Source organism: Chaetodon trifascialis, chromosome 5 (assembly GCF_039877785.1).
Source record: "Chaetodon trifascialis isolate fChaTrf1 chromosome 5, fChaTrf1.hap1, whole genome shotgun sequence".
Lineage (NCBI taxonomy): Eukaryota > Metazoa > Chordata > Actinopteri > Chaetodontiformes > Chaetodontidae > Chaetodon > Chaetodon trifascialis.
The window spans coordinates 16252395-16278969 of record NC_092060.1 but is presented as its reverse complement, the minus strand read 5'-3'; the positions used below and the strand labels follow the sequence as shown (position 1 = coordinate 16278969).

At 42.3% G+C, this 26575-nt stretch overlaps 1 protein-coding gene across 6 annotated transcripts in view; it reads left to right on the top strand.

Annotated features, from left to right (window-relative positions):
- Positions 1–435: 435 nt before the first annotated feature.
- Positions 436–26575, top strand: part of spock1 (SPARC (osteonectin), cwcv and kazal like domains proteoglycan 1) — a 105547-nt gene continuing 79407 nt past the window's right edge. The window contains exons 1-2 of one of the 6 annotated variants that reach the window (XM_070962319.1): positions 436–601; positions 1156–1293. In XM_070962319.1, the coding sequence (XP_070818420.1) occupies positions 1159–1293 (135 nt within the window). In that variant the 5' untranslated portion in view covers positions 436–601; positions 1156–1158. Of the gene's footprint in view, positions 602–1155; positions 1302–26575 lie in introns of all 6 variants that reach the window. The other 5 variants (XM_070962323.1, XM_070962324.1, XM_070962321.1 and 2 more) reach the window with 5 other exon arrangements.

The window sequence follows — 26575 nt, the reverse complement described above, 5'->3', positions numbered from 1 at the left end:
AGAGAGCCAAAGCAGAGAGTCACAAATTAAATATTTAAACATATCGTTTGATAAGAGCATCCCCAAACCCCTGCGTGTCATGTGGCTCGCCTCTGTCCATGCTGCTAAAAAGCGCTGCCCTCGGCCCGTCCGCCCTGGAGACGTTTCAGGCGCCACCACAGCGCTGATTTCATGGCTCGCGCGTCTTAATTGTGTTTATTATGGTGGACACCATACTTGCATTCCACAACAGAGGCGCGTGACTAACATGAAATTTGTGTTTCATACACCCAGAACAGCTTTGACACGGCTCCCCAATCCTGCACGCGCCCTGTTGCGAACATGGAAAAAAATCCCCCCGCTGAAAACCAATGACACGGTGAGAGAGAGAGAGAGAGAGAGAGAGAGAGAGAGAGAGAGAGAGAGAGAGAGAGAGAGGGAGGAGGCGGTGTCTGGAGGAGGAGGAGGAGGAGGAGGAGGAGGAGAAAGCTCCCGGTCCGCGCGTCCTCGCAGCTCCCTTTTGCCGTCAACCCTACAAGCAGTCGGGTGCCACCGGAGTGCCCGGGGCTGTGGACTTATTTTCCCCGGGGAATCGGAATTGGACACCAACAAACTCTCCCAGGTAAGTGAAGCAGCGAAGCCTCGCGGGGCTTTTATCAAAGAAAAATAAACTGGAATATGAAAGTATGTAGTTGCCCATTTGTCGACTTTGGTGATGCTGCTGAGGATGGAGGAGACGGAGGAGAAAGCAGATGAAAGCCAAGACAAAGCTCCGTGGGGGCGGCGGTTGTGTTGACGCCGTTAATTGCTTTTGAAATTGGCGGAGGGGAAGCTCGCGAGCTAATCGTTTCGCGGTGCCCCATCTGCCGCGGTGACAACTCTCCAATGTTTCTAATCCGATTAGAGGAAGGATCAGCAATTTGATAAAAACGAGCACTCCGCGCCCCGAGCAGGCATGAACTGCGCTCCGTCTGGAAGCTTTTAATGTTCCGCTGTGACATTCTGACCCGTTATGCGTCACAATACGAGACTTGTGTGTTCTGCGAAGTGCTCAAGCTCACTTCCTTCTGCTCTTCAAACACTTTGCTGCATCCTCCTCTCCTCTGCATCTGTTTTGTCTCTCCGTCTCACACCCCCCCTTTTTGTTGGCTTGTTTCTCCCTGTCTTTGCTTTCAGAAGATGTTCTTCTTTCTGCTACCTGTCGTGGCTCTCTTGCTGAGCAGAGAAACTGCGGTCTCCGGTAACAGTAACGACAAATGGCTGAGCACCGTGGCTCAGTACAACAAGGACAGATCCTGGAACAGATTCAGAGATGTGAGTTGGTCCGAAAGACACAACATCTACTGTGTGTGTTTGTGTGTGAGTGTGGATGTGTATTGCTCACATTGTGGGAATAAAACGTAAGTCCCCATAATGCAAATCCTAAAATTTTAGGCTGAAAACTTGGGTTAAGCTTAAAGTTAGGTTTAGGGTTAGACAAGTAGTGCTCATCGTTAGGGATAGGGTCAGTGTCAGGGAAATGAATGAAAGTCAAAGTAATGTCCTCTGACACGACTGTGTGTGTGTGTGTGTGTGTGTGTGTGTGTGTGTGTGCGTGTGCGTGTGTGTGTGACAGAGAGAGAGAGAGAGAGAGAGAGAGAGAGAGAGAGAGAGAGAGAGCACTACGCCCTTGATACACCCAGTGAGTACTTGAGCTCTTGCCAGCAGGCATAATCCACCTTGTAGAGACTCAGCAGGTTCAAACCCTGGTTGAAAGGGAAGCAGACTCATGGACAGAGAACATTCCACTTCCACACCTGATGGGGGGGGAAAAACCTTTAAGCCTTATTATACATCTGGCTGATGGATTGGCTGTTTTCAGTTGTCAGTGTTGGGCATGTTGGTCTTTTCTGATTGATAATTTGTCATCTGTGTTAGTCACAATCAGAAGGAGTGAGTGGCAGCTACATATTAGTCCAGTGGTTTTTCATAACATTCAGCTGTCTGCCTTTCCTATTTACCTCACAGGACATTTTAAGTTTTCTCTGAAAAAATATTTTGATTATACAGTCCACACAGGCGCTCGCTCAGATCTGTTTGTAGTTCAGATATACATCACTCGAAAATCATTACAGAAACAGATCAAGGCTGGTTTCTTCAGGGATATCAGGCGTATTGTTTTTCCAAAGTGGCCATGTTAACTCTTGACTGTATGCCAGCTGACTCAGTGTGCTCACCACTGTGATTGGCTCAGATTTGAGTCATGGTTTGAAACCTGGGTTTCGAAGGACCTGGTGAGTACAGTAGGTGCTTCATAAAAAGAGACTGAAAGTCACTTTGAAGTCCAAGCAGTTCTCGAGTGCTAACTGCGGTGACACCGACATGTCGGTCTAATTATTGTGAAATCAGAAGGAAAGTGCAGAACCAGCTAGTAGCTGTGCAGCCACGTTGTTCAAACAAAGAATGTTATTTTCCTGTGGAGGTCCCCATTTTTACAGGTGCCAAACATATCGTGTCTAAAATGATGCCCAGGACATCGAAAGTAATTCCATTTGATGGAATGGTGCAGTCATAAAGACATTATATAGCTTCAATGAAGAGCTGGATGAGCATGATGCTGCCAGACAGTCTGCTATTATTAATCTTCCTGCTACTTGAGGGGAAGTCAAAGTGGCAGGTTGTTTTTACATTGAATCCAACATGTCATGAACATGATAATGACTTCAGCTTGTGCTGTGGTGGGCATTGGGAGTCCATATGTTTTCATTGCATACATTTCCAAAGCTTGCTTTCATTGTTGGAAAGTGCTTGACCTCCACCTGGTGACACAGTCGTCATCAGGCTGATGGTGGCAGTAATGTAACTGCTGCCTTTCCTTCATGATCCTGCACTCTTAACGGTATGATTTCAGAAGACAGTGGGCTAACTTTGGCCTTATTAGAGCTGGCCTTCCCCAAGCAGTACTGGAGCGGTGATGTGAGCAAGTATTAGTCATGTCTGTATACACTCAGCCAGGGCTCTACTACCTGCAGTGTGTGTGTGTGTGTGTGTGTGTGTGTGTGTGTGTGTGTGTGTGTGTGTGTGTGTGTGTGTGTGTGTGTGTGTTTGAGCGTGCAGCACACTGTTTATTTCTCGCTGTGGTCTGTGCGAATGAAACTCATTAACAGGAAACTGTCAGTGTGGGGGGCGGAGGACAGGAGCAGAGAGGAGAGGAGCGAGGGAGAGGAGGGGAGATGAGGAGCAGTGGACATGAGGAAAGGCTGTGACATTTATGTTTAATATTTCAAGCAACGCTACCAACCAAACGCACAAGCTGCAGTTGTGTTTGTATGTGTATGTGTGTGCATTGTCTGCCCTTCCACAGAGGGAAACCTGCTGGTCGTAATTTGTCTCCTGCAACACTGGCTGTCTTTTGTTTTCTGTCCTCTTTCCTCCTCCATTCTTTCTCAGTCATTGCACTCCTCCCCTCTCTGGTACCAAACCTTTAATACCACAGACAGCAAGACCTTAGATTAGGAAAATATGGTTCTGTATGAATCTCAAACTGCAATACAACCATTATTGCAACTGTCTACATCTGATGATTGAGGAAGGCCTGATCTTAAGGTACTGCAGTTGTGATCGTGATGTGTTCAATGGGCCCCTTTTGATTTCTGGCTGTCCCACGTGAAAGTTGTGAGAAATTTGTGGTGAAATCACAGGTTGTCAGTCAAGCGGTCACAGTGATGGTTATTTAGAGCTTTGCAGACCAAAATCAGGCTGCCTCAGAGTTCTGAAATTGTGGGATCAAAATGGGAACGATGCAACAACCCACATTTACAGACCAGCGAATGAGCGTAAGACTCGAAATGACACAGGATAAACGGGCGAGCTACAGCACAATATTTAGCTCAAGCTCCCTTTGCAGAATCTGTGTGTTTTGCCCTTTTTTCCCAATCTCCTCCCCCTTGTCTTTTTGGGTTTTGAAGTGGCAGCGCTACAACAGCTGCTGTGCTTCACATGCACAGGATGTGAAGGATAATAAAGGATTAAAATCTGGTTGGTGATTATGACATCAAATCAACACAGTTTCACCGTAAATGGAGATGAGCTTCACCTGGAAATCATTCTCAGGACTCGACGGATGAAAAAAGGACAGGGAGACATGAGGGATTGTTATCTGTCACTCAGTCAGTCTCACCCCCCTCCTCTCAGCTCTCATTGAGACATGACCTCCACATTTTTCCTCCATACTTCTCTCTTTCCCTCATTTTCTTTCTCTGTCTCTGGAGCGCTGAATAACCCTGTGCTTCCTCAGCCATAGCCCTCGCTATCTCCCCCTCCCTCTTCCTCAGCCCTCACCCATGACTCTTCCTCTCTGCTGTTCTCCTCTGCCTGCCATGTTTCACTCTGCATCCCTGATGAGCCACTTGCTCCCTCCTGCATAATGTATGAGCGTCCATTTGTTGGCAGGGGAGCTGGTGTAATAGTTTAACAGTCAAAGTTCAGGTGGCTTATCTTGAAAACATAAGGAAAATGGGATTTGATTTATGGGCGGCACAGTGGTTAGCACTGTCGTCTCACAGCAAGGATGTACTGGGTCTGAACCCACTGGCCGGCTGGTGCCTCTCTGTGTGGAGTTTGCATGTTCTCCCTGTGTTGTGTGGGTTCCTCCAGGTGCTCAGTGTCAGCTGGGATCAGCTGCAGCCCCCCACCACCCTCCAAAGGATAAGCGGTCATAGATGATGGACGGATGGATTTGATTCATTATTTTGCCTAGTGACACTGCTAATAGCAGGACTGTAATGTGTTAAGATAAGTGCAATGTGGATGGAGGCCGTTTTATTCTAGTCTGTTTCTAATGAGGGTGGATATGCAGTGAAAAAAATGTCCCTCGTTTCCATCACATTCTGTCACTTCAAAGACATGTTTTCTTCAATCAAAACAAAGCTGACGTCTTTGTTACTTGCTTATATACTTGATGCGGACATGAATTTCAGATGTTTTTAGAAACAAAAGGACACATTTGTGGAATAAATGATGCACTGCATTGGCTTCAGACTGAAGTTTGTGAACATGCTTGCAGGCTGAGAATAATTCTTCACACACCCGCCACCATTGTCTAACTGTAGATCTGGTCTGAAGCATGGTTATATTTTTCTACTGCAGTGCCTGTTTTTAGTGTGCCATATGTATGGTTTGGAGCTTGCTCAGCTTGTTGCAGGATATCTAAATGTTTTTGAGCAATTAAATAGTTTCGTAATCCTTAAATTTGCTTAATCACCTTTGTTGCTCTTTTGTCAAATCATTTGTTCTAATTTATACCAACATTATTTCCATTTTCCTTAGGTTACAGTCACCGCATTAATTTTCATGAGCTTTTATGCAAATAAAGTATAGCTGCAGTGAATATACACGCATTTGTATGCAGCACTGAGCTCGACTTTGTTTCTGTTTCAGGCAGGGTCAACTTTTGTGTAAGCCTGCAACTGTCTGGTGTCGTTGGCTACATCAAAGTATTCTGGTCAGGACAAAAGAGAAAATGAGGAGTCCATGTGGAACAATGGTAGACTACCCAATCCAAATCTGTGTATATGTGTAACAGTGATTCCACACTGCCTCTTTATGGTGCAGCCAATGCATTAGTTCCATGGGTGGCAGACGTTTGTTCACTATAGCGGTCCTCAGACAGAGTAACAGTCGATATATTTGTAAGTTGAGTGAATCTGAGGAAGTGCTCTTTGAGTCATAGACACTATTTCAGCTGATAATTATAGTCCTTCACGATCCCAAAACAGCATGCCTAATTACTTTACCTCGTTCACCTTAGGTGTGGAAACCACCTCAATCACATGTGGTTTCTGCAGCGAAGAGAGGAAATGCTTCATGGTAATTTTGTGCAAAACTATTTTAAGCAGTGTAGAGTTTATTGGAAGGCAAAGTCATAAGATTGATATATTATTTAACAATGGATAATAACAGTATGAAAAGTTCCTGGTGTAATTGCTTTTTATACAGTAGTGAAATCTGCTAATACACATTATGGTCTGTGGATTGCTGAGCTGGCTGGTTAAGGCCAGTTCTCCTATTCTGGCCTGAGTGAGTCTATTATTGGTGGATTTATGTTGTGCAAGGAAATTATTGGGTGGTTTGTACTGCGGTAAAGGTACCGTAAGTGTTAGTGTTGGAAAGACTTTGCAACTTCAGCATTAGATTGATCCATGTTGAGAATATTTGTAGAAAACTGACCATAATGACTGGGTATGTAGACCTTGATTCACGCACTTACTCGACTCATCTCATCTCGCCTGGTCTTGGGCTGAGCATATGTGTCTGTTGTCCTGAAAGTACTGAAAGTTGACATTGAATGCCTCAGATCAGATTCATGGACTGATTCAGTAAATCTTAATTTTGCCAAAAAGGATTTTGTAGAAATGTATTGTTTTCATATTAGGACTGAACTTGTAATCATATCGATATATGTATCTAAAATTATCAAATAATATCCAGCTGCTGTCTCAGTTTGTCTTGTGTTGTATAATCTTGTCTCTCTTGGTCTCTTATCATCTCATTTTGACTCCTCTCCTCTCCTCTCCTCTCCTCTCCTCTCCTCTCCTCCTGTGTCTCCTGTCAGAGTCTCTGCAAACAGTGACAGAAAAGCTGTCATCGCCATTCAGACAGCCTCAACTTTTATCCTCAAGGGGAAGAAAAGTTGTTTTCACTCTCCTGAGCCTGTTGTTTGTTTCTCCTAAAAGAGGCTTTCCTTGTCCCCATCTTCCTTCCCTTCCTTTTCTCTCTGTTCCTAGTGAAATCCTGTCTCCCACCCTGTTTGCATGCTGTCAGGTGTACAGATATGCACTAAATTGTATTTGTGATCGGATGTATGTGGCATATTTTCCCTCATGTATTTGTGTACATGCATGCCGTCTCCAGACTGTGTATTTATTAGCTGGTGGATCTGGTGGCAGGTTGAAAATCTCGGCATGTCACAAACCACCGCGTGCATCTTTATGTGGTTGCCTTGTGAGTGTGAGTGTGCGACCCATTGCAGCTCACTCTCATGGTGAGAATTAATGTTGTCATCTTTTATCATTAGTATTCTCTCTACCAACATGACAGTCTCTTCAAGGCTGCCAGTCACAGAACCCAGCTGTTGCTCTTTATCAAAACAAAAGGACTGCTGTGCATGTGTGTGCAGCAATTTTTGACTCATCATGTGTTTTTTTTTCTGCAAAGGAAGCAGTGACACTTATTTTCATGTCAAAGCAGGTCAGTGTGGTGGCTTCGATCACATGTTATCCCCGTTTGCTTTTGTGGAGAAAAGGGTTTCACTGAGCTTTCACGTTCTTCTTCAGCCTCGCTCTGCCTCACCGGGAACACATTCCCACCTGGGAGCTTCTCACTGCATCCAAATGAAATGGTCGTCTTTTGTTACATCTGTGTTTGCTCCGCGGTGTGTATCCTGATTGGTGGGTTGTACAGCTGAGGGGGAGGGGCAGGGCGCGGTTCAGAGAAGCAGCTTAGACAAGACGAACCCTGGAGTCACCTTCACTTTCTCTTCACCCATACACACAAACTCTCTGAGTGCATACTCCCCAGCAGACATACAGTATTTCCGTCAATTAAGCGAAGACTTGGCTGAACACCTGTCAGTCTTTCTTATCGCTCCCCTGCTCTGTCCTCCATTTCTCTTTCTCCTCTTAAGCTGCCTCTGTACCTGCTCTTCACACTGTTTATCACCACCAGTCTCTTCCCTCTCTCGTTTTATACTCGACTAATTCCTGATGAAAAAGTGCCCTTCAAAATAAACCTCCTCTCTCTCACACTTTCTGCTCTTTTCATCTCTTTTCTTTTTCCATGCTGTCCTCCTGCGTATATATTTCTCACTCTGAGCTATTGATTTCAAATGAGGAAATGCTGATTTTAATCTCTGCATTGAAGGGTTGTGGTTGTGTGAGTGGAGAGGGACAAGTATTGCACAGCTCAAGCTGCAAGTGTCTTTGCTTTTCTGTCGTGTCTTACCTTTTTAAACTGATTGGTGGAAAATTTTCCTGTATCTCCATAAGCGCTGTTTGTACTTGTGCATGAATGCTAACACATGCAAACACACACACACACACACACACACACACACACACACACAGAGCTTCCCATCCACCCTGAGGCTCTTGTACAGATCGATCAGTAAATTTAAAGGGCCTGGTTACCCTGATTGGAGCTTGATATAATCAATAAGAGTGTGAAAAGACGGGAAGACACACACACGTATGCAGGCACACACACACCCACCCACACAAACACACTGGAGGACAATTCGGTCACAGGCTAGACAAAGGTCACTGTCCCCTATGACCAGGATAAATAGGTTTTCTGTGTGTGTGTGTGTGTGTGTGTGTGTGTGTGTGTGTGTGTGTGTGTGTGTGTGTGTGTGTGTGTGTGTGTTGGAGGGTAGATCAGAGAGAAAAAGACAAAGCAGGAGAGCTAACAGATTGCCAGTGTAATTCTGGCTCATGATAAGAAGGAGAAATGGGAAAAAAGAGAGATGGTAACAGACGAAAGGGAGAGGAAGAGCTTTAATGTGAGGCCCATCAACAATGTGGGCAGAACAGACGGACAGACGGAGGATGGAAGGACGGGAGAAATGTTGAATCTATAATCAATACAACGTGTGTGTGTGTACTTCAGTCAGCTTTGTCATGGCAGCCCCTCCACACCTCTCTCTCTCTCTCTCTCTCTCTCTCTCTCTCTCTCTCTGTGGGGGCTGTCTTTCTGTCAGTCTATCTGGCGCTGATATGAAGCTCTCCTGCTAAGCTGTTGATTCTTTTGGAAAGACTCTGTCTGATTTGCTACTTTTGTCTAAAGATTTACCAAGACAGAGAAACCACCCTTGGACCATTGAAAAAAAAAAACTAAGCTGATCTACTCTAGCACTAGTTCTTACTTTGAGCAATATTCTGTTAGAAAGCAGATTTTTTTTAACACATGTGCCAAATGACAACACTCTCTGCTTATCCTTATCTTAATTTTATTCTCATCTCTTTTCTTATCAGAGGGATTGCTCTGGATCACCTATACGTACTGAGTCATATTTATGTTATACCTTTATCACATTCTGTGGGTGTATTTTATTCAATGCTTTGATTTATGACCAAAGAAGACACTCCCATCAGCCTCAGCTATGCTTGGTGTTTAGTGCTGATTAGCATGAGCATTTAGCATGCTAACATGCTAAACTACAGCGTGAAAATAATACCAACAGTATTCTTTGTTCTGTTGAGATATTTTGCTATGGATTTGATATCAATGCACTCTATATTCAGCATAAGTATAATGGGGCTGCAATTGTTTGGTGTGAGACTAGAAAGTCTCACACCAAAAAGTTTCAGGTCAAATTCAGTTTACAGTGATGAGAAACTGTGGAAAGTGGCATTTCCGTTTAGTGATGAAAATTGTTGATTATTTAGCTAATCATTTCAGCATGAACACAAATTTGTTGTAAATTTAATATCCATTGTTGATATGCCATAACCCTGCATGCAGTAGTGATCCATTTGGCTTCAAGCTGTCCTCACTCTGTTTGCACCATATTTCATTTTCATGGGTGTCTGCTGTCATCAGAAAATGAACATTATACTAATGACAGACAGCCAGCTTTCTGTCAACATATGTCTATAATATTGTATGATTTTCACAGCTGGTTTTGATTGAAGGGGAGGGTATCTCTCTCTCTCTCTCTCTCTCTCTCTCTCTCTCTCTCTCTCTCTCGCTCTCTCTCTCTCTCTCTCTCTCTCTCTCTCTCTCTCTCTATGTGTGTGTGTGTGTGTGTGTGCGTGTGTGTGTGTGTGTGCATGAAAACCTTCATATGAACAAAGTTGTGTATAGTTTCATGCATAAAACATGCACAGCTTGTTTTGATCATAATGTCTGCATATCAGAGTAAAAATATGGACGTCAGAGTAGTTTGTATGCGTTTGTGTGAGTGTTTCTGGTTTCTGTTGTTAGCAGTGAAGTTGTCACCCCCACTGTTTCTAATGTATTATCAGATGTTTCTTCCTTGGGGTTTGCCTCCCTCTTCTTCTCTCCACATGCCAGTGTTTGATTTGTGTCTTTGTAATCTGTTTCATAAGTTGAATCTAGGAGTGGAGATGATCCATAGCAGCCTTATTTGCCTGCTTGTTACTCTGCCAAATAGAAAGTCGCTGCTGGCACAGTGATGGTATTGTTATGTTGGGAGTATGAGGTCTTTGGTTCATGCTTGCTCCCAGCTCTTTGATTCAACTTCCTTTAAATCTTTTCATTTGTACGACGACCCTGGATAGATGATTTGACATGATTTGTCTATTGGTGCTGGACTTAGAAGCACATAGCAGAAGAATCTTCTTCAGACTGTATTCTTTATCTCTGTTACATCTTCTTGTGCATTGGTTTGTTGTCTCTTTCCATGGTTCTCATTTTTTGGCGCTTTCAGCTAAATCATCAGCATTCTCACAATAAAAATGCTAACATGCTGATGTTTAGCAGGTGTAATGTTTACCATGTTAACAAACTTTGTTAGCATCCTAACATTTGCCATTTAGCGCTTAACATGGCTGAGGCTTATGGGAATGCCATTATCAAAACGATTACAGTTCATTGTCTGGGGCCATGAATATTTTTATCAAATTTCATGGCAACCTATCCAATGGATTTAGAGATATTTCATTTAAAAACCAAATATCAGCCTGCTGGTGGCGCTCGATGAAAAGTCAAGGGATCACCAAAGACATTAGAATTTATCCTCTAGGTTTCAATTGAAGTTGAAATATTTCAGTCTGGACCAAAGTGGTGGACAGACAGATAGACAGACATTGCCAGTCATGGCTACATACTCATTCTTACACTCTTGGTTGAATTTTAATAAATAATAGGTCCAGTTGCATCAGTGGGCATGTGAACATGGAGCAGAGACAGATGTTGTTAGATATTGATAGTGTTGTTCATTTTGTTTTTCCGTCATAATAATCATCTTTTGTATCTCACAATATGCTGCTGCTGCCACACTGGACCAGCATTTTCCACTTTTCATGATCATGTAATGAGCTTATATCCTGTGATTTATAAAGCAACTTCATGATTTGATTGATAATAGCATCTGCCTCTGCTGTTCCCTGCAATCACAGCCGTTGTTACTGAGATGATGGACACAATCATTGCTTTGCCCATCGTGATAGCTGATGCAGATGATCATACAAACAGCATTCAGATTACACATTGCTCTTTTGAATAAATTGTTTGGCTTGGTATTGTGTTTTGGGGAAGCCTAATCAATTATGAAATACAGCAGATTTTATTCACAAGCAGGCACTCTTGCTCATATCACATTTGAAAGTAGCCCTCCTGACTCTGAGTGTCACTATGAAATAAATCATGGGCAGTCTGTTTCTCCTTTTCACACCTCCCCAGTCCTCCTTTCGATCAGTGTCAGCATCTCTCCCCTCCCTCCCTCTCCTTCTCTCACTCTGATGTTTATGGTCTCTAAAACCATGTCAGATTGAATTGGTCATTATCTCATTTTCCCCCTGAGGCCAGAGATACAGTTACTGTTTGTGTGTATGAGTGTGTGTGTGGGTTTGAGAGATGTCTTGTCCGCTTCAATAATTCACGAGGTTTCTGCTACTGCAACTCATGTGATGCTCTTGGGAGCGAGAGAGGGGGGAGAGAGAGAGAGAGAGAGAGAGAGAGAGAGAGAGAGAGAGAGAGAGAAAAGAACGGGAGGGGAGGGAGAGATTGACACAAAGATGTGGCAGATCAGTTCCTTGTAGCTTTTAGTGCCTTTCCATATTCTTTACTGCATCATTTTGTAGTTCTCTGCAGCTAAGTAACTCCCTGCTGCACTCTTGCTTATGACAGATCAACTCTTGGGAATTGGAGGTAATGGCAACAAGCAGTAGAGCCCCGAGGGGTTGAATGAATACTGCATGTAAAGCCATGGACTCTCTGTATGTGTATGGGGACAGTTAAACCAATAGCCCTCTGGGTAATGTAGTTAGAAAGTGTTCATTTCTCTCCGAGGACTTACTGTAAACGAAGTGAAACTGAAGCCACTGTAGCAGGTGACTTCTGCCTCTTCTATGAAGAGCTGCTTATGTTTAGCCTTCTCGTGGCCTACAGGTCTAAGATCCATATTCTGTTAGTAGAATAACCGTGGTTCGATTCCAGCTGTTGCATGTCATTCTTTTGTCTGTCTGTCTCTCCATATTTCTTGCCTGTGTCTCCCATCAGCACTGCTACAGTAGCAGCTCTGTGAGGCTGGACTGACCCTCACATATCGCCAGTCATGGCTGCGCTGGGTTCTAGCTGCTTGCGCCCACACAGGCTCAAATTTCACACTTCCAATGGTATATCAACAATAAACACAACTAAAACAGGTTAAAAAACCCTAAAACATTTAACTTCAAAGCCTGCTTACACAGACTTCAGGGAATAATGAGCAAGCCAACGCATCCGGTGGAGCACAAAACCATGCGGAGGACAGTACAAACCTGCATCGCAGCCGGAACGTGACATAGCCGTGCTTGGTAGAATCTCCTGGTTAGGCTCAGCAATGCTTTAAGCTAAATGCTAACATGTCATGTTAGCATGCTAACATTAGCTAATAAGCGCTAAACAGTAGCCATAGCTGATGGGAATGTCATTGATTTGTAAATGTTTTGTAGTAATCCAAAGTATTTGACAAATTGTGACCTGATGACAACACGAGAGGAAGAGTTAAATATGATACTGAACAACTGACCTACTTAGCCATCCACTGCTTTACAGCATGACAAAAAGTAAAATGCGATAAAAATGATCTGATTTATATAAAACTGTGCAGAGTCCTCCAGTTGTAATGCAGGCATCACATTTCAGCACCGTGTTGCCTTTGTCCACTCTTTACAGAGAAGAATCCAGTTGATTGCTGGTCTCTGTGTTGGTGTGTTTCTGCAGTCAGAGTGGGGTGAGTGAGTAATTTCTGCCCTGTGCTGAGGGTCAGAAATGAAAAGTTAAGTGGACAAAAACAGAACTGGACACTGTGTTCAACTTTAACTCCTCAGATGGACTGCACTGATCTGGGAGATACTGGAGGAGTTGATTTTAGCCCATCATGACCAGCTTTACTCCCATTTTTGCTGGCAGTGCACAACGACGCTCCAGTCAGCTGCTGTACCGTTGTCAGAGTAACAGCTGGCTGGATGTCCTGTTTCAGGCTGACTTTCAAACCCAGAGAGACACGAGTAACCACATTTAAGCCAGATGGTGTTTTTATCCCCTGTATCCTATTTCAACCTTTTTTCATTTTGAACACATAGATACAGGTTTGAAGGAGAAACTCTAATTTAAAAGTCATTTGATGATTTTTAATTTTCAGTAGTCTTTCTCGTGTAAATGCAGAGGACTGCGCACCTGGCTGCACAAAATGGAACAGAGTATAAAGTAGTCTGACTCATTGGCCAAATACTTCAGGTGGCCAATGGCAGGTCATTCCACTACCTGAGTGTTACTGTTTTCAAAATCGCTATCCACAAGCTAGCAGCTGTTCACTGTATCATTTCTTTTGAAGGATATAGCCAATTTAATGGCAGCGCTTGCTTCTCCACATGCAAATACAAAATACTGTTTTGCAAAGGCCTCTTCACTGCTTTCTCCAGTGCTGACAGTGCTGTGGAGAAAAAATCAGGCTATGCGAGTATGAAGTGTGATACAGCATACCATACTTGATAAATGATGTACAAAGCAGTACTAATAAATCAACTTTATTCCACATTTAACTCCAGCAGTTGAGCTTTTTGTTTTGTTTTGTTTTGTTTTGTTTTGTTTTTACCACTAATTTGCAGTTCTTTTATCATTAATACTGAATACTTAAACACACCAACTGTAAGTCACCAGCCTCAGCTGCTTCACCATCCAGCATTAATACTCAGCCTGTATCTCTGACTTTCCATTTTGCTTCAGGCTTTTTTAAACACAATCTGCAAAGCAAACATACACAGATCTTGGGGATGTGGAATCTGATAAAGTGTTAGTCATAATCCAACAAAATGAAAGCAATTTGTTTGCAGGTAAATGACACACAAAATCATAAACCCGACAGTAGGGTTTAGTAAAAGATTGAATTGTATAATTATAAGCAGTCTTTTCAGATGCTCCTGCAAGGATTTGTGTCACTGTTTACGCATGAAGCACCATTTAGCAAAGGCTGATACCGCTTTCAAAATGAAATATCAAAGCTAGCAATTAGACAAAAATAAACTCTGCTACAGAAGCAGTTTACTTTTCAAAGTTTTTCTTCTGGTCAGAGCAGCTAGATTCAGACCAGGATGTTGACTTTCACAGTCCTTTTCCTGTGAAACCATTAAATCTACACCACAATTGTGTCGGTTTCCTATCACAAAGCAATATTTTTTCATGTTAATACACCACAAATGATACAGTCATTAAGTCATAAAGACTTGAAGTAAAGTAATTCAACACTGGGATGCTGATTGGTCTATGAATACGGTAATTACAGTCATAAGAGAAGCAATTTCACAACTCTGTGTAACTACACAAACAAGTTGCGCCCTGTAATGTGCTGTATGTGTTTGAGTTTTTAATGGGTCATCATGGGACTCTGTGCTACCAAGGTGCATGGAGGGTGCCGGCACGTCATTTGAATTTAAATGAATGAAGACGCCCAGTAATGTTATGAGAGCAAAACAACACTCCCAAAGACACACACACCACACACACACACACACACACGCACACAATTTTTGGTTTGTGCTGATTAAAACTTCACAAAAAGGTTTGTCTCTCATCGAGAGGATTCACCATCCAATCTTTCAGTGCTTTATTAAGGGTATAAATACTTGATTCTGTAGTTTCTACACAGTAATTTGTTTTATTTGATTAATAAAACAAAATGCTGTTTTATCCCCACAGAGTTCTTCATGCACAGTCTTCCAAAACAAAATTGAATTAAAAGCACATATTCACGTTATGTTCACAGGTAATGCTTCAGCAGAAAGATGCAGAAAGATGAGGCAGAAAAAAAGTCTAATTTCACTAACACGACTGTGTTTGCACAAGGGGGTTGCAGCTACAGAAGAACGACAAAATCAAACATGTATAACGGTATTACTTGTTATGTACAGCAGGCACAGCCTCCTGCTGTGTTAAAATGTCCATTTTTGCTTTACACCTTTAAGTTTAATTATCTTACACATCAAAATCCATAGAGACAGAATTCACCTGAGTGATCTCATCTCATTAGGCTTGCATGAGTTCACCAGCCTCAGTGTGTGTGTGTGTTAGAGCAGTGCCTGGACTGAGGTGGTAGACGGAGAAGATGAACCGCTCTTTGTTCTTTAGTTTTGAGGTTTGTCTTCAGTGATAGCCGTGACGCAGGTCGCGCTATCTGATGACTGGAAACCTTCCCACTTAATAACTCCGCTCCCTCATTCTCTCCACTCTCCCCCTCCCACACCTGCCACTCTCCCCCTCCCACACCTGCCATCCCTGCACGGTCGTGGTGATAATGGCACGCTGTGTGCATTGACAACGGCAGACCCAGCGATCAAGCAGTGGGCAGGGGAAAGACATGGGAAGAATAGTGAAGCCAAATGGCCAGTTGTGTCTGCGGGATGAATAAAGGGAGATTGATTATGAGGATGTCACACATCAATTGATGAGAGAGAGAGACAGACAGACAGAGAGAGATGGGTGTGGGTGTGGAAATGAATACATTTATGCATATGCATGTTGGAGGATGACACAAGAATTGTGTGACGGCTTTAATTAAACTCAGCTGAGTCAGCCTCTGAGCTGCAGCTTCAATCACATTTTAATGAGCCACACACCCAGCAGAACACATGGAAGAAGGCCCGTTTCTTTAAACCTCCCCTCTTCTATCTGTCTGCCTTTGGTTTGTGTGTGTGTGTGTGTGTGTGTGTGTGTGTGTGTGTGTGTGTGTGTGTGTGAGTGTGTGTGTGCGTGCGTGCGTGCGTGCATGTGTGTGTGTGTGTGTGTGTGCGTGTGCGCGCGTGTGTGTATAATTCTAACCTTGAAAGCATCAGTCTTTGGCACGTTCCCAGTGACTTTCTCATGGATTTTGAGTGCGATAATAAGGTGAGCTGGGATGCTGCTGATCAATACTGTGGGCTTCTTTTATCTGGAACTGACAGATAAAACTGGTCCATCCCTGCCAATACTGGCAGACATGGCTTCACTTTGAATGGCCATTTTAACAGGCGCCACTGTGGGAACTGTTTAACTAGAACTTTTCATTTGAACATCAGAAGATCTGACTCATATACTGAATATGTGCAAGCAGATGTTATGAGCTGATTTCTGCATAATGTGACCAGGATATGTTGTAGGAAAAGCAAAATGTTTTTGTCTATTATAATGTGCCTATATGTATATTGGACGAGTCTCAGTAATCATTCCTCCTGTCCTGTGTACACTTTTACTGTGAGTCCTGCATGGACACAAAACTTTCATAGTTAGAGCACGTTTAATTATTTCAGGTTCTGACTTTTTGCTGACTCTGCACTTTGTACTACAAAGTGAGATTAAGGTATGCTGAGCCTAAAGTCAGAGTTTGCAATGTCGCAAAGGTGGCACTCTTTTAACCTGGCCTGATTGCTTATTATTTATCATAATATTGAATCAGTATTATGCATTCCACTTTAACTTGCCAAAAACCAAAGTGATTTCCACATATCCCTTGTTATGGGTCAGTAGTATAATGTTTAAATATCCGGGATCAGATTCAAAGTTTAAGAGCTCAAGATATGTGCTGTTGACATGTTAGAAATGGCCATTGAGTGGTAAAATACATAAATTAACTTTGTGTTAACTGTTCCTCTGGACTGAAGCAGGCAGCAGGAAGTTGATCCATTTTGTGCAGAAAAAGAGTCAGATGATGAACAAACGCCCCTTTTGATGGGAAGGAAAATCTGGGTTAATAAAGAAAGTTGATAACCACTGTTGTTTATTTTCTTAATTAATTCTCTATTAATTTCCAGTAAACTTTACTGTTCACAATTATCTTTGACCCTTTTTTTCATTGTGAGTGTCGACTTTGATCTTAAAGTTAATTGTTAAACTGTAAAATTTGAGGCATCCTTGCCAAATTGTTAATGTTTTGTTGTTATGTTAATAGTAAACATCGGCCAGTACGTGTATATCTTTGACTCTTACAAGAAGATGTATTGGTCCAATATTGATTGAGCTTTAATTTCAGTATTAGTAATGAAGGGCACACATACACACGTACACAGTTATTATATATCATATACATTATAATGTAATTAGGCTGACATTTAATGTACTTTAAGTGCTCTGTGTAATGATCTTCAGTTGATTGCATTTTAAGTAATCAGCAAGACTGTAAACTACTTGCATTCATAGTGATATTAATCCACCATGGTACACACACACACACACACACACACACACACACACACACACACAAATACAAGCGCAAATGAAAATGTTCATGACCTCTTACTTGTATGTCTTCTCACTTTTATTACTGCAACTTTTCATGGTGAGAGCTCTGACATTTAGATGGAAACAGCCAATATCAACCCACTCTGACTTTCTCTGCCTGGCTTCTCAAAAAGAAGTGAGTGGGTGAGAGTTTCTGCAGCTCTCCTCCAGTGAATGCACTGTTTTATACTTTTTTTTATCATTAAGGGTGCCTGTGTGTGTGTGTGTGTGTGTGTGTGTGTGTGTGTGTGTGTGTGTGTGTGTGTGTGTGTGTGTGTGTCCATATGGCACTCAGCATTCTGTTTGCCAGACCTGAAATTCTGTCTGCCGAGCTTTAGATTCACTTCCTGGGATACAGGAACTGCTTTACTTTGCCAGGAAGACTGTAGGATCCCCAGGGAGATGAGTTTTGTGAGGCTGTTAGCCGTCCAGCTGAAAGTTCGGACCACAGTCATGTATTCCATGGCTGCTCTATGGCAGAATAATGATGATAAACTAAAAAAACAGAGGGGTAATGACTACCTGCCACATGAACAGCGTTATATCTACCTGTTCCAGCCCAGCCAATGTGATATGTGGCATTGGCTACAGCTGGATTTGTGGTCAATGCAAGGGGTCAATGTAAAGGGATCTAAGGGTTGCATTGTACATGATCAGGTTGAATCATGCTCTAATTGTATTTTTTAAGTTGCTCTATTTACAGTTGGTCCTCCAAACTAAACAAGATATCATATTTGTCCCTTTAAAGTTTATGTTTGTAATAGTGTTTTATGATAACAGCGCTATGGTTAACCTTTGGTTTGGTGTAGGCACAAAAACAACTCGCTGGGTTTAGGAAAAGATCATGATTGGGGTTCAGATGACTGCCTCATTAAGGTTAGGCACCCTCGTCGTCATGCAGTAATAAACATGAGCTAAGGTTAGGGAACAATTATGGTCATGCTGTCATAATTAGCACAGCTGCTACAGGGCTTTGTTACTTGAACTGAAGACATTAAGAATATGAACAGGATTGTAGTGAATAATATTTTTTTGGTACTCTAAATGCCATCAATTCATTGATCAAGAGAAAATAGCATTTCAAATGAAAACATTGCAGCTCATAAGGTGATGTACGGCTTTTAACATTAAGCTAGCTAGCTAGCTAACTAGCTGACTAACGTATGGAGGTAAGCCTTCATCATCCAGAATGCCAATGTGCCTCGTCTCCAGGTCCTCCAGCATAACTAATGTGCTTCCATGCCAGGCAAGGTTAGCTTTGCAAATGTTGTACTCACAACCTTTTTGGTGGAGATAAGAGTGAAACACTCCAACACTTTGGAGGTTTTTGGTTGTGAAGGTGTTTCCATCACTCCATCGTCATCAAGCGTCAACTCACATCATAGTCGCTGCCAGATGACGTCACCAACTAATCAACCATTAAATTTGTTGGCAAGTGATGATTTTGTACAACTATGGCAATTATGGGTTGAATGCCTCATTTATTCACTGTGATAGGAAGAAGAAGAACATGAAGAAGGTTTGCAGTGGAGATGGCTTTGCTGGATGTGTTACTGATGAGGATAATTTTTCAGCTTACTTATCCAGCAGTGTCTCCATGTACAGGTCTTGAAATGGACAGCTCGGCACTGAAATACATTGCTGAAATCAATATTTGTGCCTTAGACTTCAAATTCAGTAGATGCACTGGCTGCTCTATTTGTGAATGAGTGTTTGTGTATGTGCATGCGTGTGTCTTATTCACATTCTTACACTTGCTTCCCCCATCCTGCTTTAACAAGGGCACTCAGCAAGGGAGTGAGAAAGGGTCACAATCTCCAGACTGTGGTATTCCTGAGTCAGATTTTAAAGCTGGCCTAGTTTCATACTTTTGCAGCGAAGGTCAAACTAAAAGTTAACATTCTGTGAAGGTGTTGGTACATATGTGCTGTGTGTGTGTGTGTGTGTGTGGGGGGGGGGGGGGGGCATATTTTTCCCTTGACTGTTGTAATTTTCAGCAGAGGAAAAGAAAACTCTGGTTAAATACAGCGGGGGGTGATCTGATTACTAACGAGAAGTGGAGCGCAGACCTCTGCCAAGGCCAATTAGTCCACTCTTCTGTGACGACCCGACACTTTTCTATTTCGTTTCTTCGCATTTGCTGTGATGACGCTCGATAAGTGACACTCCTGTTAACTTGAAATTAAGAGACAGAGGATCAGAGTGACACGTGTTTCAGTCCAAAAGCACAAACTTCACAATCAATATTATTGCTCTTTCTTGTGAAGCGTCAAGTTTGAACATTTTTCCTGATGATTGCTAAAGGAGGTTGTTGCAGACATTTCACATTTGGGTTTGTTACATTTGGGTTGGAACAAAGAAACTTTGTTACAATTGTGGTGATGTTACAGTTGTACAGGTTCTCCCATGAAACCACTGTCCCTGAATGCTCCACAACTGCAAGTTTATGCCACTACATTTCAGTGTTGTGATGTGGAGTCATCATAATTCTACAACTGGCTATGCTTTGTCACTATTGAACTTAAGTACCATTGACTGGATTTTAAGATGTATGCAGTTTATTCCACCAAGGCCAAATACAATATCTCGCAATGTGAATGAAAGTAAAATATAATTGTGAGTGATTTGGATCTGCTCCAAAATTTGACAGGTTCTTTCTTGGTCCAGGCTACACTCTTCATGAAAAGTGGGCCAGTAGTTTTTCTGTAATCCTGCTGACAGACAAACAAACTGAACTGCGGAGGTAATAACATACTAACACATTTAATTGCAACCCTCATGAAACACTGGTGTTTTCTGTGTGTTTGTGTTCTGTGTGTTAACTTCCCTAACATACTTAACATGGTGATTTGATGGAAGATATAATTTTAGTACTTCTTAGCAGCCATGCAGTGATTTTGTTAGCAATTGCTTGCACACTAACGTGTTTTGTGTGTGTGTGTGTGTGTGTGTGTGTGCGCGCGCGTGTGAGAGACAAACAGCATCAGGAAGTCAATTTGTAAGCTAACATGGTGTATTAATTTGCTGTTTTCCTGTCATGTCTGATCCTTTTCTTTCAATGATGGTACAAAAGGTAAGTCTGTATTTTCTATTTGTTTATTGTCTTGTTGTTTAGTGTGTTTGAGGGAGTAACAAAGAGAAGAAAAGCTCTAATCATGGAGTCATCTGGACAAAATATCACTGATAGCTGTCAAGCAGTAAATTGCAGCACAAAATGTGACGCTTACATTTTAATGAGTGTGTTTGTGTGTGTGTTCCTGCTACTTTCAGGGACACATTTCAGACTAATGACCGTTTAACTGGGGATAGCTTGTCCAACTGGGGACAAAAGTCATGTCTCCATTTGGGAAAAAGCAGATTTTTGGGTCAGTGGTCAAGGTTAGACTTGGGGTTAGGCAAGTTAGGGTTAGAGAAAGTCTTTGTAATTCCCCGAAAGTCAATGTGTGTGTGTGTGTGTGTGTGTGTGTGTGTGTGTGTGTGTGTGTGTGTGTGTGTGTGTGTGAGAGAGAGAGAGAGAGAGAGAGAGACAGGGAGCAAGAGTGTGTGGTGTTGTACATGTTTTTGAGTTGGGCTGTAATTGTGACTTTTTATTCTAACTTGGGTGACACACACGAACACATCCATACACTGAGGCGTGTACACACACACACACACCCGCACACACACTTTTGAGGACATTACCATAACCATAACCACTACTTGTCTAACCCTTGCCCTTAACTTAAACCAAATCTTACCCTGACCTTAACCCAAGTCTTCACCCTAAAATTTAATGATTTACATTATGGGGAGTTGCATTTTGTCCCCATAAGGAAGGTGAGTCCCCACAATGTGACTGCGTCAGTAGATGTACGTAGGGCTGGGCGATAAAACAATAATGATATGTCACGCAATAGACACGTAATCAATATCCATAAAAAATGCGTTTGATAAAACATTCGATTTTTTTTTTTCTTCGTCGGAAGAAACAATTGCAAAGCAAGGTTGGTTACATGAACAAAGACACTCGCTCTCAGGTAACCGAGCAACGTAGGGAGTGATCACTGATCAGTGGGAGTGACATGCTAACATGCCAATCATGTAACAGTATCAAGTTCGGTTGCGCCATGTCGTTGTCTCGTGTTTGATGCTTCGCGAGGGGTGAGATGAGAAATAGAAAGTGAGCGCTGCAGCAAGCGAAGAAATTGTTGATAAAACAGGGAAAGTCAGCTTGCCGGTATGGAGTTTTTTGGATTTTATAAGTCGGACCGTAGTCAGACCAATGTGGTCTGTAACTTATGTAAGACTGTTGTCCCCACCAAGACTGATAATACCACAAACTTGTTTAACCACCTTAGCCGTGCTCACTCTTTGGAGCGCAGCCGCATTCGCCAGTGTCCAACAACATCTGCAAGCCAGGTTACAAACATCTCTTACATGATTTTTTTTTTTTTTAACACACTTGCAATAAAAATATAATTGAATAGTTCATGTATGTTTAGAGTAAGAAGAGTGACTAAAGTTGTTCATATGTCTAGGCTGGTTTTATAATTCAATCAATCTTACTGTGCTGTCTATCATGTTTGTTTGTTTGTTTGTTTGTATGTCACAGACATCAACTCTACCTCAGTTTCAGCTATGTTTACAAAACACTGCACATATTTGAAAACATTTTATTCACCAGAAGGTGAATCAGCTTGTGAACGTCCTGGCACTAAACCTGCAGAAAAAAGTTCTCAGGTTTCTCTCTGTCTATTTTTACACTTTTTTTTTTACATTTATTATTTGAGTGTTTTTTCATGGTTATGTTGACATTTCCTTTCCTTTCTGCCTTGATAGCTGAGGGGATTATAATCAGAGGAAGGTTAGACTTAAAATAAAGTTGTTTGAATTTAATGTATTTTTCTCCTGATCCTTATTTTAAATAGGTAATAAAAAATATCAATAATAATCACTATCGATCGATATAAAACACTTATATTGTGATACAGTTTTCAGCCATATCACCCAGCCCTAGATGTATGTCCTCAAAACGTAACGAATACATGTCCACACATACACAGATCTGTGCCGATGGCGAGGTGGTCTGTCACCTTTGAGCATGTAAGTGTGTTGGTATGTGTCTTAGCAGGTACAGCCTTGGTTACTACATTGTCGGCCTCCAGGCTTGAGTGTGGCAGCTGAGATTTGTAGCTCTGTGCTCGGCTCTCCCCTGAGCCTCCATACTCACAGTACAGTTTGATTTCACTACAGACAGTACAAACTCTTCGTCCTCCAGTCTGACTCTGTGAACTGGCACAATCGACTAATAACACTGCTGCATTGTTTTGACTTGGGTGATGATGAAGTCTCCTGCTTGCACCACACATTACCACTGCACTGGGTGAGGCAGCCCTGATATGGGTGTTGTGAATGTCCCACTGACAGTGTTCAAGTCTTCACTCTTATTTGGACATGACACACAGTCTGAAAAGCCAGCAGGATACTTTTGCATAAAAGTCAAATATTCCTCATAATATTATACTGACTCATGTAAAGCATGTTACTTTTTGATATGGTTTGAAATAAATAACCACTGCATTACAGTAACTATAATAAATCTGAATATTTTGAAATACAGTGATCATAGAAATGATAGAAAATACTTAAAATATGACAAAGTCACTGAACACTGGGGGCTTTATTTTCGATTCTGCCGCCGGTGCAGCGGAAGCGCAGCGCAAAGTCAGGTCCGCTTCGCCGATGGGCCATGGCGGCGCAACTCGTCCCCCTTCTCATTTCAGTCCCACCCAGTGGTGCAACTCCGAAGGAGGGTGGGGAGAAGGCGTGGAGTGGGTTTGACACAGCCGAGTCCAACCTTAACCAATCACACCAGCTCCTCGCCTCACCTTTAAAAATGCATGGCATGATTCGAGGATGACTGAGCCCACGCAGGAAACTGTCTGACGTCCAAACTTCTCCCAGGAGGAGACTGACCTTCTGGTTTGGAGGTCCAGGCTCGCAGTGGCCGCATCTACGGCCTCACGAAATGTATTTCAATACTGTCTATCTGTTTAGTGTGGAAAGTTATTGATCGTCAGATGTTTTTTGAACTCATGTAACCGCAAATACTCACTTAATGACAAAGCTGGGCGGCGAGGCACTCCCTCCTCTCCCCTGCGCTCTGCTGCTCTCCCAGTTGACACGGCACATGCAGTTCGGCCTCTCTCCGTCTTAAGTCCCTTAATGTGTCCTCCGTGAATTCATTGTGACACTCTGAGGAATGTATGTTAATGAACCACCTGTCCGGTCCAGACATCTAAAATGCATTTTTAAAACCCCAAATGTACGTTCAATGACTGCCCGAGCACTGCTGAAAACACCGTTAAAACCACACTGCCGTCTTGTTGAAGGTGTGATATATGGCGTCATCAACCATGTTTTCAGTGGATAGCCGTTATCACCAGGATGAAGGAATGTTGGAAGTTGCATTGAATCACGGCTGTTGCTAATTATTGATTGCAGTGAAATGCCAGACACTGTGGAAACCTGCCTGTGAGGTATTGGTGACGTGAGCGCACGACTCTGCCTGTTTAAGAAAATCCACTTGCCCAGCGGTGTCCCGCTGGCACACAGAGTTCACCAGGTCTGTGGTGAGCCTTCAGCGCACTTTTACGCCCCCAGCGTGGACCGAAATGGAATGAAAATCCAAATCTGCCGGCTGATTATGCCAACACTACCCCCTACTGCGCCGCAACGCCCATCCTGGCCATCCTGGCCATCCTCCTCGTTTTAACAAAATACCGAGTGCACTGTGCCCCTGCCTGCGCTGCATGAAAATACCACTGCACGGGGTGCGCACCCTGCGGAATCGAAAATACAGCCCTAGCAGTCAAGTTCTTAGTCCTTATAGAGGTTTGAACAGGAAATGATAAACTAAATAAAAGTAAATCTGGCACTGTGGAATGTTCATTCATTTATGTTTTATGTTTCAGTGCAGTGTAGTAAAGCCATTTCCCGTCAGCTCAATGTTTACCTGTGAAACACAATCTGAACCAGTAGCCTGTAAAGTTCATTTATCAAGCAGGGCCTCTTTATATATTTACTGTCTTTATATCCTGGGTGGATCTGTCCAAGTAATAGAAAACCACTATCAAGGCTATGGGTTACTGGTGGAGCATTAAATTATTCTTTTCATGTAGTATTGCAGTATAAGAGTACACATCTCCTGCTGCATTCTTGACACAGAAGTACAATAATCCATACCACATTTCCTGCTTAATTGTTATTTCTTATACCAGATTAAATAAACTTGGGTAAATGAGCCGCTTTAGAGACAAACAGGGAGGCTGTAGCTCAGTTGTTTCGCATCTTATGATGAGTTAAATATTATCACGAGTTCCTCCCCTTTTTGTTTTGCTGCTCTGGACTAAAATGCAACAAAACTAAATAAGATAAAACTAGATAATCCTTTATTGATGCCTCAAAGGGGAAACTCATGAAAGTGGAAAAATTTGGAAATATGGCCATAAATGAGACAGAGATTTTTCTTGTTTTGTTTTTTAAGACAATGTTGGATGCCTTTAATTAGGCTGTTTGCTCAAGTAAATATGATTTGTTTATCTAACTGCTTGAAAGAGAAAAGTTCATAACAACATGCATCTCATTATTATCAGCTATTACTATAGTGCCTTAACTTTACCAATACAGCTGCTTAATGTCTGCACTGTGCATATACCCTGACACTGTCATCATACGAGAGGCCAGTGAGACAGTGGGTTTTGACACAACCCTTTTAAAAGTAATGTGCATTTACTGAGCTTTTATAGTGCCAGTGTTCATATTGTGTCAATAACAGCACATCAACCAGGAATAGGCCAACAGTTTTACAGTGTCCCTGAGCCCATGCAGTAATCTCTTTTATACAATCATGTGTTCACAAAGTGGTGAACAAGTTGTAGAAGTGAAGGAAATAGCCAAATGTGCCAGGAGAGGAAGGGAAGACCAAGAACCAAACAGAAGAGTATGAGTTTTGAAAGTGACAGCTCCATTACTGCTATCATCCATTAATAACCAGCCACATCATTAGTGTGAGAAATGAATCCAGGCGCTCGCTGAGACAAACAAACACAATGCTAATCTCTGTTATCAAACAGAGTGTCAACAGCCTGACATAAATGAGTGGAATGGAAGGTGAGCGGAGAGGTCAGGGTGAAGAGAAAGAGGAGAAGGAGACGCAGAAGATGACGAGCGGAGAGGGTTTGTGACAGACAAATGAAAAGCTGACGAATGGAAATCGATTTTGAAGATATCATGACAGGGTAATGAGAGTGAGAGGGGAGACGCAGAACAGGACTTTCTTTAAATTTGGACAATGACAGCTCCATGATTTCCAACCTATGTGAAGAGGCAGCTAAGTCATTAGTGCTAGAAATGAGTCATGCTGTGTGCAGACAAACAAACACAGAGCTGATCTCGAGCCTCAAACAGAGTGCCAATCAACTGTGTTTTGATGAATGGTAATTAAACTGTAAGCGGGGCACAAGAAGGAAGAAGTGGTCTGTGGTCTGTCCTGTGTGTCTCTTTGATGCATCATTACCACAGGGGAGTCAACCAATCACATTTCAGGGAGAAAAGCCTGTTTCCTCTCTCTCCTTCACCCCATCTATCTACTTCTTAGCCTTTCTTTCACTTCACTCTTTCACTGTCTTTTACACTTTTTTATGTCGGTCTGCCACTGCCTTTCCATTACATTATTCTCTTTTTTTTTGTATAATTGCTCTATTATCAGCCTTACCCGTGCCTTACACACTTCCCACCAGTCTTTCTTTCTGTGTCTTGGAAAAGGAGAATCATACAATGGTACTTGATGGTTTTGAAGTACAATAACAGATTTTCTGCTGATGGGCAAGGACAAAACCAAATGTGTCTGTCTGTGCCTGCAGGCAAGTTGTTTGGGTGTGTGTGTACACACGCTCATGCCAATAGATGACAGTAAAGTGGACAACAGCTGCTAACAAAGTCTGCAGGCGTCAGAAAAATTGGATCTTTGCAGCATCGAACCACAGAGGTGGAATATAAAGCAATATAATACAAAGAAAAAAATGGAATATAAAAAAATCATGGAGGGACGTAAACAGAGAAGCAAATGCAACCAATAATTTCAACACTTTTATTGAGGATTTGT